Source organism: Oryza sativa, chromosome 2, assembly GCF_034140825.1.
Source record: "Oryza sativa Japonica Group chromosome 2, ASM3414082v1".
NCBI classification, from domain to species: Eukaryota; Viridiplantae; Streptophyta; class Magnoliopsida; order Poales; family Poaceae; genus Oryza; species Oryza sativa.
In genome coordinates this window covers 28,025,428-28,040,013 of record NC_089036.1, presented here as the reverse complement: position 1 = coordinate 28,040,013, position 14,586 = coordinate 28,025,428, and the positions used below count along the sequence as shown (strand labels likewise).

Here is a 14,586-nt window from a genome sequence, read left to right as displayed (position 1 = left end):
GTTGAATCTCTAAATAGAATACAGTACGATGCATTATCTGGAACAGTTCAGATACAAGAGATGGGTTCCCAAAACAATCGTTGACCCTTGCCCCGTTGCAGAAGGATTAGATAACAATGAGGAATTCAGTTGAGATTCACAACACTTCCAGGACCCAGTATTTTGTCTGTTGACCCAAGTCCAATGGATTTTGGATCTGATCATATGCGATAAAAATGTTACAGCAATTCCTACGATATGCAGCGTGCAGAATACATGCATCCTGGCATCCTGTGATCAGCAAAATCTTCAGAACTAGGGCAGCAATATACAAGGCAGTTATCATTAACCGAAAGAATAATTAGCTTAAGCTCTATGCAAAAATATGCGGGCGACAGGTCTAGTATGCTGGAAGTTTATTACTGCCATCCATTTGCTCACCTGAAAGCTGTTGAATACCCAAACAGTTGAGAAGATAAAATCAGCTTTAAGCCATGGGAATAAGCAAAGAGGAATATCCAGATCGCCAAACATCATTGCACTGATGAAAAATTACATATGAAGATGGCATCTGTCCCTACTTTTAAACGACTAGGACTCTGTACTCAACAATTATCATGCCAATTTAAGTTCTTTTTTTTAAAAAAAAAACTCGCCCTTTACTTCCCTACCCTAACACTATAAAAGAATACAAAAGGCCTTACATCATGTAAAACTCAAGGGGAAAAAAATATACACATGGACTTTCAGGAAAGAACGGACAGGAAAAAGCTAGCCACACCCCACTGAATTGTCTCATGTTGCTGGAGTATTGCAACCATTCTGCAGCACTACATGTGCACTATATTTGCCTTTTCATGCCGATACCCTTTTGGATATATCAAAACTGAATCAACGCACAAGCCACCTTTCGTATGGGTGCAATCAATCTGCAACATTGAGAACTTGAGCTTCATAAGCTCGTCCGAGTTCAGTACAACAAAATCACCAACATGATAAAGTATCCAGCTTCCTTCTTGTTCTAGATAATATTCTGATGTAGCATGTTGTTCATCTGAAGTTGAGAGCTGAAACCGTGTGGGTTTGGCTTCCCACCCATGGACTTGTTCAGTTCCACAAATACGGCGGCCCATGCGCCTGTATGGTCGTCCAAGATGAAGCCGAAAAAAAATGCTGTATGAACCAGCAGGGAAGCAAAAATCAAGCTCTCCATCTACCTCAAGCCACCAAATTTGCTGAAGATAGGCAATATGGTGGAATCTGCATGATACGAATAAGGACCTAAATCATCTCCAATTTACCAAGATAAAAGTCTCTATCAACAATAGAAGTGATCACATAATGAAATGTTCTAAATTTATGCAGTACTTGCAAATAGCAGTGAGAACTGAAAGCACTAGGGAACTAACCAGATTACAGCAAATCTTTTAATCAGGCGTTCCACAAGTTAAATCTCAAATTGCTTAAGTCAGTGTGACTGACAACATGAAAGAAAATTAGAGAGCTCTTAGTGGAATAGTTGGTAGTCCTTGGCAACATGGGCACGTTGAGAAAAATGTATAGAACGGTTAGATAGTGTAGAAAACATGTAACCACAATTAAAAAAAAATAAAGCAAGCTTTAAGGTAAACATATATACTATTTTTTCGATCCAGAATTTATTCATTTGAATCATACACCGAACGAACCATAACAAATTGTTTCAAGATACATTCTATCTCAAATGACAGAACAGTAACAGAATGTTTCTGTGCTCTACTGATGCACAAATCCGAAAGTAACTATTATGGGCTTGTAAATTAACCTTGGAAATGTGCTACTAAATCTTGATTTTTTTTTCCTGTTAAGTGGAGAGAATTTCTCTAATACAACTGAACTCATATATCCCAACTAAGAAGTTCAATGGGTTTAAGTAATCTTATAAATTTCATAGAATTCAGGTCAAAGAAAATTATTCTCATCTGCACCAAAACATTGCTGCCCGAATTAACCACTCCTGCATGTTTCACTTACTAGATATGCTAATACCCAGAAACAAGCTAACAAAATTTCAAGGTTGTACGGTTAGTACAATAGTGTATTAGTGGGGTGGTTGCAAATCAATCAATTGATGTATTTTAACTCATCAGGAAGAGAAGTAAAACCAAATAACCAAATAACTCTTAATTCAACTCAGATTTTCAGAGGTCAAATATTTTCTTCAACAATTATTTATTATTCGCCTACAAGACGATAGTTATGCAAAATCAAAGCCACCAAGGGGTAAATACCTTGATTCCTCTGTGGCAAGTTGGCTCCAGTATCTCCGGTCATCTATACCTGTAATCACCATTGCCTTTGAGGAGATAGACAAGCAAATACCTCCCTTGTTCTTGTCAATCCAGAATTCCTATAAACCACAAGATGGATGTTCTTTACTCATGACAGATCATTTCAAGCAAACAGAAGGCCAAATATATATATATATTAATCCACCAAACCTAAACAAGTAATGGTCAAATTATGTCTTCCATTCCCCAAACCCCAACAACTCCAATCCCCGTTGAACAGTTTTTTTAGAGCAACCCTCATTGAAGAAATTAATCATCATACATAAATGACACATTAGCAAATCGGCTCTAATAAACCAGCATAGAATCTTAATTAGTAGAAATTAAAGAACAAATTGGCTCTATTACCTGAATCTTAATTAGTAGAAATTAAAGAACAAATTGGCTCTATTACCTTGTTGCCAAAATCGAATGGAGTCGGTCGACATAGGCGCGCGAAAATATCCTTCTTGCTGCTGGGCGAGCTGCGCTTGCCATTACCGTGTCCGCCGTCACCACCTTCGTCATCAGCGGCAGCTGCAAAGGCTAGGAGGTACCGGTAGTTGACGGGCAGCTTCCCGGCCCAGACGCAGTCTGCGGAGGCAGCGCCGCGGAAGGCGCGGTTGAGGCGGGCGACTTGGCAGATCTCCGGCGGATCAAGGTAGAGCAGCACCGCCGCCACGCAGCTCTCCGGCATGTCTCCAAGGGACGTCACCCCCCATTCCCCGTCCGCACCGAGGATGCTCGACCCCGACCCCATCTACAAGCCCGACCGCCGTCTTGGAGGTGGGGCGAATTGGGGATACGAGGGCCCAATCCCTGATCTTTCGGAGACAAAGATCGATGCTTTCGGCAGATTTCAGAGCAATTCAGCGCCGGGCCATCACCAATCCGAGTCTCTGAGAGAGAAGGGAAATCCTTCTTCCGTGGGTAACTGAAGCTTTCCTTGTGAATTTAGCTGCCCACGCCTTCCGATTTAAGGATAAGCCCAAATTTTGCCGAGCAAGAACCACAGCCTTCTACTCTCAGGCGAGCACAGGCCAAAGAAACTCTCACGCCGAGCTTGACGATTCTCCAATCAAAAGGGCGACCAATTCGATAAAAAAAATCAGACCTTTTGCCTCTACTGGCCCCCCAAAGCGAACCAAAATGCTTCAAATTACCACCAGTTAGGCCTCCAGTCGAATCTAAACTGACTTTTGTTCTGAAATAACCAGCGTATCCAATTCGGGGCCGGGGGCATGAATAGGAGGAGTAGGAAGTACTGTGGCTTGCGAGAGAACGGAGAGATTTTTCGGACGCCTTGGAGAAGACGACTCGTTCCTCTTCTCTGCCTTCCTCTTCCTCTTCCTCTTCATCCTGCTATATATATACACGCGGAAACGCCTCTATGACCATTTGGCAGGTCGATGACCTACCGTACAATAAATTAACACGGTCATTTGGGTTTAACCGTCTGGCTTTAATACTATTTCCTCATAAAAAATCATTTCTAGACCTCAAAATTGTTTAAAAAGAAGTTCATTTATATCTCCGTCTACAATTTATGAATAACTCTCGAGACTTGGAGAAGATTGAGAAGAAAATAATTTCGCATCATAATAGATGTAAAATAAATTCTCTTAATTTTTTCTTGGATGGGATTAACCAAACAATACATAAGAGATATCTCTTATTTATTTAAAAACCATCTAAATAATTACAAAACATTCTTTATAAAATTTGCGGCCTCATCTTTTTCTTATGCTTATACTTATCAACCAAAATTTAAATTTTCAATCTTAAATTTGGAGCTGATTTTGAGTTTTTTTCATCGAAGTTTATTTTTTAGCCTTTTCTTTTAGATCACTAAAAACACGTATATAAAGGTTTTATTCACAAATTACTTTTCGTTTGTAAATATGCCGTTTCTCTTATTCCACGAATAAGCGAAACGATGGCTTTGTTACACTCATACAACTTATGTATATACCATTCCTCCAATGTTAACTCATGCATTATGATATAAAAAATATAAATTCAGCGAATGGACAATTCATACATACCCGAATTTGTCTCGTTTTATTAATATGTAGGTCGAATTTAAGCTTACATTTTTTGGAATGATCGATGTTACTATATTATACATTGTTATTTTTCTTAGAATTTTTCACAACCATTGTTTACATTGAATTCATTACAAATTATGAAATCTTATACTTCAATAGCTCTTATCTACAACTTTCAAAAAACTATTTTTTATCGATGATAAAAAATTTAATATTTTATCTTTACCACTAATCTACCAACCAATGGCTAAAATCTGTGGGACCGAGGGAGTAAAACATAGAAAAGGTGGTAGTGGAAAATAAGGATGCATGGTAGCACTTTGAGCCGTTGAGTAGTTCCTCATCTATGATTTTGCCATGTGCTAGGTCATACTTTAAGCAAGAGATATTTGTTGCACACGCACGAGTACTGTGAATCGAGACCAACGCACGGATCTTGGAAAGGATCGAACGATACTAAATTCGAAGCTTCAGTTGGTTAGTAAATCCCATAAAGGGTGAGCGTGAAAAACGTCAGGAATTAATGGTCCAACAAATTTAATCAGCGACCAGAGCAGGTCCAAACCGACCAATTGTTCGGTGAGAACGTGTTTGCTGCATCAATTAGGGCTAAGCAAAGCCTAGAAACCCTTGCTTCCACTTGTTTCCCGGGAGGGCAGGTTTAGTTTGCTGAGTATGTGGTTCAAATGTTGGCATGTTACACGACAGTACAACAGCAACCGATGTGTCTTTTCTAGTATTTCAACATCAGCAAATAGGGAGATGAAGAAATTTCGATGCACGCATATGCATGGACTGTAGCACCATGCATTGATTATTTGAGCAGGAGCACGAGAACTTGAAAGCGATTCCATAATTACATACTCCGTAACTGTTGCTGATGTTGTGTGTGTAGACTAGCTTGTAGCAACGACGTCGAGTGGCAAGAAATATGCCAATATGCAGATTTTTTTTTCTCCGGGTAAAATGCTGGCCACCACACACGCATCGTCTTAAATCATGCACCAATGTCTAACGTGAGGTGCTCCCAAATAGAATGAACCGAAGAAAAAAGGAAAAAGAAAAGAGAAGGAAATACATGGCTGGTTTTTAAACTTTGATCGAAGTGTCACTTAGCTCTATGATATTGTAAGTCACATATTTAAATGTGTACTTATGATTCAATGCATCGCAACTAAATCCAAATCACCTTTTGTTGGTCCTGGACACAGATATAGTAGTTCACGCTGGACAATATTTTGCATTCGGCACCCTCCAAAAGCTACCGTGGTAAAAAAAAAATTGCATATTAGGCGCCACCCCCATTGTGGCAAAAAAAAAAGGTGCATATCACGTGCCACCCACATCAAAGTTGAGGTCCATCATCCGCCTTCACACAGACGATGGCATTGCACCACACCGTCTATCGTGTGCCATCCAAATCGTTGCCCAAAACACATCAGCTTGCTAATGATTGCCAGTGGTGTCCTAATTGCCGCCCTCCCTATTGACTATGCGGGATAGCCGGAGTTCATGCGGAATGCGGTATAGGAGGAGGGGAGCACAATAGATGTTTAGATGTGCACACAGGAAACAGTGTGAGCAGACACAAAGTTTCGGCCAACGTGACCAGCTACATCCAGGGCCGGTCCTGAGTTTGTATGGGCCTAGGGCGAAACAAAACATAGGGGCCCTTAATATACCATCTAAATAATGATCAATAAATAGGTATATACACGGGTTTTATCGATAAAAAATTAAATTGTATTTAGAAATAATATATATGAAAAACATCATGTATGTTACCTTCAAATTTTTCTTCATACACCATTCTGAAGTCATTGGTATATGATATTGACATTAATTTCATCCAATACTTTTTTCTCTATGAAATGGCTTGAGATAATTGAAAAAAATATTATTAATAGTGGTTTACTGGTTTAACTCATATAAATTATGTTATAAATCAAAATTTAAAATCTTACCAATTTATTGATCATGTACGGCCAGGTGCACGCATAAAGTGAGTCGGCAACAGACACACTACCGCAACTTCGTCCAACTCCAAGTCCAAATCTCTAGACTCTACCAAAACAATTAACCAGAGACATAAACCAAGCATAGCGCGCAAGGTGCAGATGGCAACGGAATAGAAATTGAAAATTCAATAAACCAGACAGCGATGTCAATGTGGTGGTGTTGCTGCTCCTTGCAGCCCGCTGCTCACCTCCTCTTGATCATCAGGCTTCAAAGCAGTTCAGCAATAGTAGTTGCGGACTTGCAGATATGGCCTATGGGCTCGTGCGGTCGCTGCTGGTGGCGGCAGCCGACGGCAACTCGGCAAGGCGGCAGGCGCGCGGATGCGCCGATGCGATACCGGTGAATTGATCAACGCATGGGTGGGGAACGGATAGGACTGGATGATCGGATGAACGACTGGCGATCGTGCGCGGCGGGCGGCGTTAATCTCGTGACTTGCGTACGCGTAGGAATTAGGAACGTTGACTGTTAGGCATAGAAATCGCTACGACGCTACTACTGTGGCTCTGCTGCCTCCTGTTTGGCCATCGCAGGGGCCATGTGGTGCGGGTGGGGGGCCCTACGATCGGGGGCGGCCCAGAGCGGTTGCACTGCTCGCCACCCGTCAGGGCCGGCCCTGGTTACATTGGTGCTTAAGACCAATCAAACATGCATGCTTTGGACCTAAACTATGAATATAATTTACAAGATAATCCACCTAAGTGACACCCAGGACCAGACTGTATATATTAGAAAAAATAACTTTTCCGTTGCGCCACTAATAATGGTCCATTTGAATCAGTTTTATCCACATTAATGAATTTTTTTTCAGAAACATATCACAAACACGGACGGACGCTCACAACACACATAGCACTATAAATTTTGTTGTAAACCTGTAAGCTTTTATGTCTGCCAGATCATATAATGAACATTTTTTATACCAATATCCCACACATAAATGTAAACTAAATATAGAAAAATATTTTTGAGTGGCATACATGTTTGCATTAGCTGTACGTCCAAAAATTCTGATGCACCACGTAAGCCGAACATTATGTGACCGCATTTTTCTGGCACAACATCGAACGGTACTACTCAATGCTAGTCGAGATCAACCGCTCCACGTGTTTCACCGGAAACGGCGTTGTGTGCCACGGCATCGCTAGTGATGCTGTGGTGCAGCTAACCATATCAACGGCCCGGACGTTGCACACTGAAGCCACACAGCGAGTAGCTAGAAATGCAATGCGCCGCCCCTGCCGGGATGAGATGACCAGAGGAGTAGCCGAAAGCGGATACGCGTGCGCGACGAGACGGGCACGATGGGCCCTGCATTTTCTCAGCCCAGGCTGTACCGCACCTGAATCCGGGAAACGTGGTTTGTTGCGCCGGCCGTGCGGGGAAGAATACGTCCATGCACACTGTATATGCTCCCTGGCCTTTCATGCGGTTGTCACGTTGGTCCCCGTAGCTACTAAAACGTCCAATGGAGCAGCGTAGTACCACCTGCCATCGCATCGTACGCAGCATGGTGACTTTGATGTTGTACACTTGTACTAAGGCTGTGTTTGGGAGTGAACCCTCGCTCCATGGCATGGAAAACGGAGCAGCGATTAGCGCGTGATTAATTAAGTATTTGTTTTTTTCTAAAAATGGATTAATATGATTTTTTAGCAACTTTCTTATAAAATTTTTTTTACAAAAAACGCACCGTTTAGCAGTTTGAAAAGTGTGCGCGTGGAAAACGAGAGAGTAAAGTTGAGAACCATGGGTATAGAACGCAGCATAAGTTGTGCATGGAGACAAGACCGAGTTAAGCGTGAGTTGTAAAAAAACTTGAGCAAATACACCTCATGTTAGGGGGCATACTTTATGGTTATGGGTAGTGGTGTGTACCTACGTGCCTTCTATAATTGAAAAAAAATATTTATAACTACCACTGGACCTGTCTAGCTAGATAAAAATTTCCACATATCTCCACTTCCGTTTACGTACCCATAAAATACAAATCATTGGGGGAAACCGACAATTTACCCGGTGGTTCCGACCGCTATTCAAGGTAATCCCCCGTTTCAATATAAGTGTAACAAACAAATATAGATGTGACATATTTTAGAATTACGAATCTGAACAGTACGTTATATCTGGATTTGGTTGTATTTATATTAAGACGTAGGGAGTACAATATTCGAGGAATGGGCAATTTGGGTCTTTCATTGTGTGCAAGCAAGAAGAAAGCTCTAGGCCGAGTCAGCATGCCACCATGCTGTACAGTGTTGAACCTGAAAACCAGCCAAAAGAAAAACTCGATCTGATGGGGACAATTAATAATTTGGACCGCCTGAGGTAGTACTACCAATTTAAGCCCAGTAACACGAGGAAGAAATTTCAGTTCTTTTTCATCATATTAACCCGTCATACACATACAACTTTTCAGCCTCATCATTTTCAATTTTAACTAAAATCTAAATTTTACGTTGAACAAAACACAGCCGAAGAAGGTTGAGGACCATTCGGCGCATTTAACCGACGGACGGACGGTGCAGGACGATGCGCGAGCCGGCTTGGACGTGGAGGAACGTCGCCCACTGGCCGATTGCATGGTGCTGCTCGGCTGACCGTGACGCGCACCGGACGTACGACGGCGGGAGGGAGGCCCGCAAGCTCTTTCCCTGTCCTCTTCTCCCTGCAGCCGGGACCCGGGAGCGTATGAACGGCGAGGGGGAAGCTCTCGGTGCGGCACGAGAGCTCGGTCGGGGACGTCGACGCGAGAGGCGCGCGGGTGGGTTTGCCCTGGCAGGAACCGACAAGCCCGGCCTCGGAGCTCACTCGCGTGTGAGACGGCGACGTTTTCGACACCACGATGAAAGCGTATCGACGTCAAGGTGAAAGACCAGCGGGGTATGAAGTTATGAACACACGGTCTGTACGTGATTTCTGGATGTACGGTTGAATTGGTTTTCTTGGCGAGTTGGCATGATATAAGAATGGAACAATTATTTCAAAAAAAGAAAAAAAAGAAATGAACAATGATGACGAAACCCAGGGATAACTCTCAATTCGTGTACGAGATGGCTGTTTTTTTAGAGATAGGCAAGATGCCTGTCGCTGTGTCAGTTGCCACCTCCAATTTCTTTATCAGCAAAATTTATGTATTTCAAGCAGGATGATCTAGGAAATTTAGAGAAACATACAGAAAATACCATTACATTTATTAGGGATTTCCTTAATTTTAGACGCATGAAAATTTGTAAATGCTTTAGTACGTTTTCACTGCCATTTTGTTATTATATGTACAGTTTTACTTTGTTTTTTTTAATCAAAGTTTGAATGTTTTCATATAGTTTTGTAATTTTTTTTATAAGCTAAAAGTTTGTTGCATGAAATTTTGTAAATTATTTTGCATGTTAGAAAAATATTGTTCCATAAAGAAGGGGCCTTTTTTAAGTGAGTACTGGGGCTCCCTGCACGGAAAACGTGTTGGTTTATTAATGCATAATTAATTAAATATTAGCTTAAAATAATTTAAATTGGATTAATATGATTTTTAAATCAACTTTTATATAGAAATCTTTTAATAAAAATTGTATTGCTTAATAGTTTGAAAAACATGCATGCGGAAACAAAACAAGTGAGTTGGAAAAGTGATCTTCGGTGGTAAGATTGTCTTTGAGTAGTTTATGTGGTTACTTATTTTTTTTTTCTTTCTTTCACATAAGTTTATGGTCGATTTATAGCCAACTCTTATACATGCAAATCCTATAAAAAAAGTTCTAGTTTTCTACATTAAAATGGACAAAGGACAGGAGTAAGCTTTCCATAGGGACATATTTATAAATGCAACAAAACTGTCCCTGGAGTCAAGATAACGATCTCATCCAATAGTCGTTTGGACCACAGCTAACTAACATTTAAATGGGCATGTGAGAACGAGATAGATATTGCAACAAAACAAAATGAGCACTATATTATCAAACACGTTCTGCCATGCTCCAATATTTTATTCTTGAGATGGAACGGAAACGGAGGGGCTATACCAAACTATGCTGCAAATTCAAGTATCCAACAGCCAGAAAAACTTTTGCTTGCGACGTTTGTTTCAAGTGTTCATACTTCATAAGTCAATCCCTTTTCTCTCTATTTTCATAAGTCAATCCCTTTTCTCTGTTGAGTACTCATTTAAAACGCATGATTTTTAAAACATAAGGATAAAACAAAACGTATAGTTGTATCATATGGATAGAAAAAAATAATTAGATGTCCCGTAGAAAAAACACGGGAATCAGAAAAAAAAATGTAAGAGGTTGAACCTTACATTGAAAATCTTCCAAATTTCCTATGATTTGAGTCAATCCTAATGAATATCAAAGAAATCTATGAGAGATATTCTTTCATTCCAAAGGACCACATATAAATCTAATCCTTCAAAATTACTCCAAAATTCTGTTCGAAAGGAGCCCTGAGAGTGGCTATTGAGCAGATGTGTTTGGTTCCGTTTGAAGGTGTGGTAGACAGGAGATTTTCTGTTGCACGTAAAGCAAGGTGAGTTAGGATATGATTAATTAAGTATTAATTATTATAGACTTAAAAATAAATTTATATATTTATTAAAGAAACTTTAATATAGAAAGTTTGTAAAAGTATATATTATTTAACAGTTTGAAAAACATTGTTACGATAAACTAGAAAAATAAAAAGCTCCAGTAGCAGATTAGAACTTAGGGCATGTTCTAAAGTAGGGATCGACTTGGCTACTTTCACAATTTTCATTACCACACTTTTCAAACTGCTAATTAAATGATATGTTTTGTACGAAAAATTGTTATATAGAATTTGCTTTTAAAATTAAATAGATTTCTTTTTAAAAAATCTATTATATTATTAAAGGAATAGAAAAAGCAGCCTGCACGTTCGCTCTCATTGCCTAGAAATTTTCACATTAATCGGAGAAAAAGAAAAAGCAGAGTCCATATAGAAATACAATTTAGAAATAGCCGAAATTTGGAATTAAAAAAATAAGGAATATTAGAAGAGGAGACTAGAGTCCATATAGAAATATAATTTAGAAATAGTTGAAATTCAGAATTAAAAAAAAGAAATATTAGAAGAGGAGACTAGAGTCCATATAGAAATACAATTAGGAAATAACTGAAATTCGGAATTAACAATAAGAAATATTAGAAGTGGAGTATAGAGTCCAAATAGAAATACAATTAGGAAATAACTGAAATTCGGAATTAAAAATGATGAATATTAGAAGTAGAGTATAGAGTCCATATAGAAATACAATTAAGAAAAAAAAATTCGAAATTAAAAAAAAAGAAATATTAGAAGTAGAGAATAGAGTCTATATAGGAATTTAAACTAACTAAAATTTGGAATAAACATAATAAAATTAAAAGTAGAGTTTTGAGTCCGTATAAAAAATACAATTTACGAATAACTAACATTCGAAATTAAGAAAAACATGGGAAGAAGAGTTTAAGTCATTATAGAAATACAATTTAGAAGTAACTGGAATTCGAAATTAAAAAATAAAGAATATTGAAAGATGAGTTTAGAGTCCACATAGGAATACAATTAGAAATAACAAAAATTCAGAAATAAAAATAAATAATATTGGAAGAAGAGTATAGAGTCTATATAGAAATATAATTTACAGAAAATTCAGAATTAAAAAAAAGAAATATTAAAAGACGAGTCTAGAGTCCATATAGGAATATACATAATTTACAAATAACTAAAATGTGATATTAAAAATAATTAATAAATAACACGTATATAAAATATAATATGAATATTACACATTAGTAGTTTTGTAAAGTTATTGCAAAATTTAAAATTATGTTGTTTGAATAATATAATAAGAAAACATATATGCTATTATATGAGAGAAAATATAATGATGCTAGCCGCGCAATCTGCGTGGGTCATCATGCTAGTTGTAATAATTAAAGATCAATTAATTACATGTTAATCATTTTCTCGTTTAGACTTCATATTTGAATCCCTTTCCTGCTCTAGATGTGTCTGACGGATCAAATAATCGACAGGCGAAGTTCTAGAACTGAACACATTAAATGTCAAATGGATGGGTAAAATATTCAACCACGTGCTACGCAAAAAAAAAATCATGAATTGTGCCAACATGTTATGCCAGATTCTTGGTTAGCTGAGGTTCCTAACTTCATTGGGATACCTTGTCGCAACACAGGAGATTTAACCATGTACTCCATCTGTCCTATAATATAAGGGTTTTAAGTTTTTTCTCGTACTGTTTAATCATTCGTCTTATTCAAGAAATTTTAGAATTATTATTTATTTTCTTTATGACTTACTTTATTATCCGAAGTACTTTAAACACAACTTTTTATTTTTTATATTTGCACAATTTTTTTAATAAGACAAGTGCTCAAACATTATAAGCAAAAACTTAAAATCCTACATTATGAGACGGAGGGAATATCTATCTATCAATCTGCTCGGTTGTTTCTGGTAAAAGGCCAGGCTATTTGTTTGTCGTGATACTTTTTCCCGTCATCGAGGGCCTAAAACTCGACAACGTCATTGTTAAGATGGTAACATTTCTCTTCCTTTTTTTTTTTCTCCTCTTTAAGAATTTGGCCAGCGTTGCTCAGCAACAATATTGACTGCACGCTGAGGTCTCTTATGCAACAATGTTTCGAGCTAGCAATTGATAAAATATTTCCCCGGAAAAGAAGTTTATATGTTTAGCCAAGCTGCTAAATTTCTAAGCTGTTATTCGTACCTACGTGCATTTGGCCTATTCAAAGATCGACAGCCTAAATGGCATTATTTAAATCACCATGCGTTCACGTGTTGCTCCAAATCCAAGTTTAATTATATACGTGGAAATTAGGTGTCTCTGTTCTGTGCACATCAGCGAATTGACAACTAACAGTAACACCGCCACCCATTTTGACATGATTCGACTCTTTTATTAGAGCTCCCTGTCTTGGTCATTAGCTCAGGGCAAAATTGGCTCTCCTCTCCCCATTCCTTAGCACATCTGTCCATCGATTCGAGCTTCCTCGTGACGAAACTCCAGCTAAAAGCTGTCATGCTTCCAACTCATGAAACGGAGCCATTACTTCGTCTGGATGTCAGAGGTGAGGTGAGCACGCTGCATGCATGCCAAACCACATATGCGAATACTAAATTGAGTCTTCTGTTACGTTTCAGTTCTAGGTCAGGCACGCAGGAAGATGTGGTCGTCGATCGGCAGGCAGGACGATCGAGTGTGGACCTGAAGCTTAGCTAGGCACCTGCTTCATCAATACAGTAATATACCACGTGCTGCATGCTTTGCATGGTCCATCATCGGCGGCCTATCATGCCATCGCCCAGCGGCGATCTGGTAGCGTCATTCACGGTGCACCGGCTCGATCGGTGAGGCGAACGGCTGAAAGTCTGAAACGGGGGACAAGTTGGCGCCGTGTTCTTGGTGCGCGAGTGCGGCTGCTGCTCGGCGAGATCGCGGTATTTTTCTTGGGCTTTCCATGGCCGCCGCCTCGCTGGCGGAGGGCGGAGGGTCCTATTGGACCTTGGACCTCGTGGAGAAAATGTGCCCAAGTTCGTGTGGGCTATGACATCAGTCGGCCTGGGAACGTGAGTTATCCGAGGCCCATCACCGAACTGGTGTATTCAGCAGGGAAGAAGTCCAATTTTGGTCCCTCAGATATGTGTCAAGTTTCATCTGCGTCCTAAACCGCAAAAACAGGTATCAGCCCACCTCGGCGAACCCAAGAGCTCTCTATAGCGGTGGAGGTTCCCGGAATCGGGACCGTCGAGTCGCGTCAACCTTGTCGAGTCCAGGGTCACCTACCTCACCATTGTCAAGCTCTCAATTCGCGCCAAGGTTGACAAGAAGAGCCACGTGGTGGCGATGGAGGTATTGAGGCGACTGAGTATCTCTGATTCTCTGCCTTGTCCCCGTTGTTGTTTGTGGCCGACGTGTGGTAGGGGCAGGCCTATCTAGATTTTAAGGTATTCGAATGTGTACCCGAGATTTTTTTTTAAAAAAAACTAATAGGTATATCCATACGTAATATGTATCTGCATGCGAAAAAATGTAAAAGAGAATGTATTAAACCCAAGAGGCAAAAAAATGTCTATTAGAAAAGTCAAAACTTTCACATTTTGAATAAACAAACTCAAAATCCAATGCCACCCTAGACATGTGTCTCCTCCCTAGATACGTCCTTGAACTTGTGGTGGAGAGAGAAAGA

The 14,586-nt window shown here is 39.6% G+C and overlaps 1 protein-coding gene across 3 annotated transcripts; it reads right to left on the bottom strand.

The window, feature by feature from the left end:
- Positions 1-480: 480 nt before the first annotated feature.
- On the bottom strand, positions 481-3,629 carry LOC4330301 (F-box protein PP2-A13). Of its 3 annotated transcripts, none has more exons than XM_026022795.2 (4): positions 2,704-3,629; positions 2,250-2,368; positions 1,389-1,507; positions 481-1,239 (listed from the first exon to the last, which is right to left on the bottom strand). In XM_026022795.2, exons 1-3 carry the CDS (start codon positions 3,046-3,048, stop codon positions 1,411-1,413), a joined length of 561 nt encoding a protein of 186 aa, XP_025878580.1. In that variant the 5' UTR covers positions 3,049-3,629; the 3' UTR covers positions 481-1,239; positions 1,389-1,410. The 3 variants fall into 3 exon arrangements, with proteins under 3 accessions (XP_025878580.1, XP_015627322.1, XP_015627320.1); XM_015771836.3 differs by having other exon boundaries at positions 1,389-1,456; XM_015771834.3 differs by lacking the exon at positions 1,389-1,507.
- Between the last annotated feature and the right edge of the window lie 10,957 nt (positions 3,630-14,586).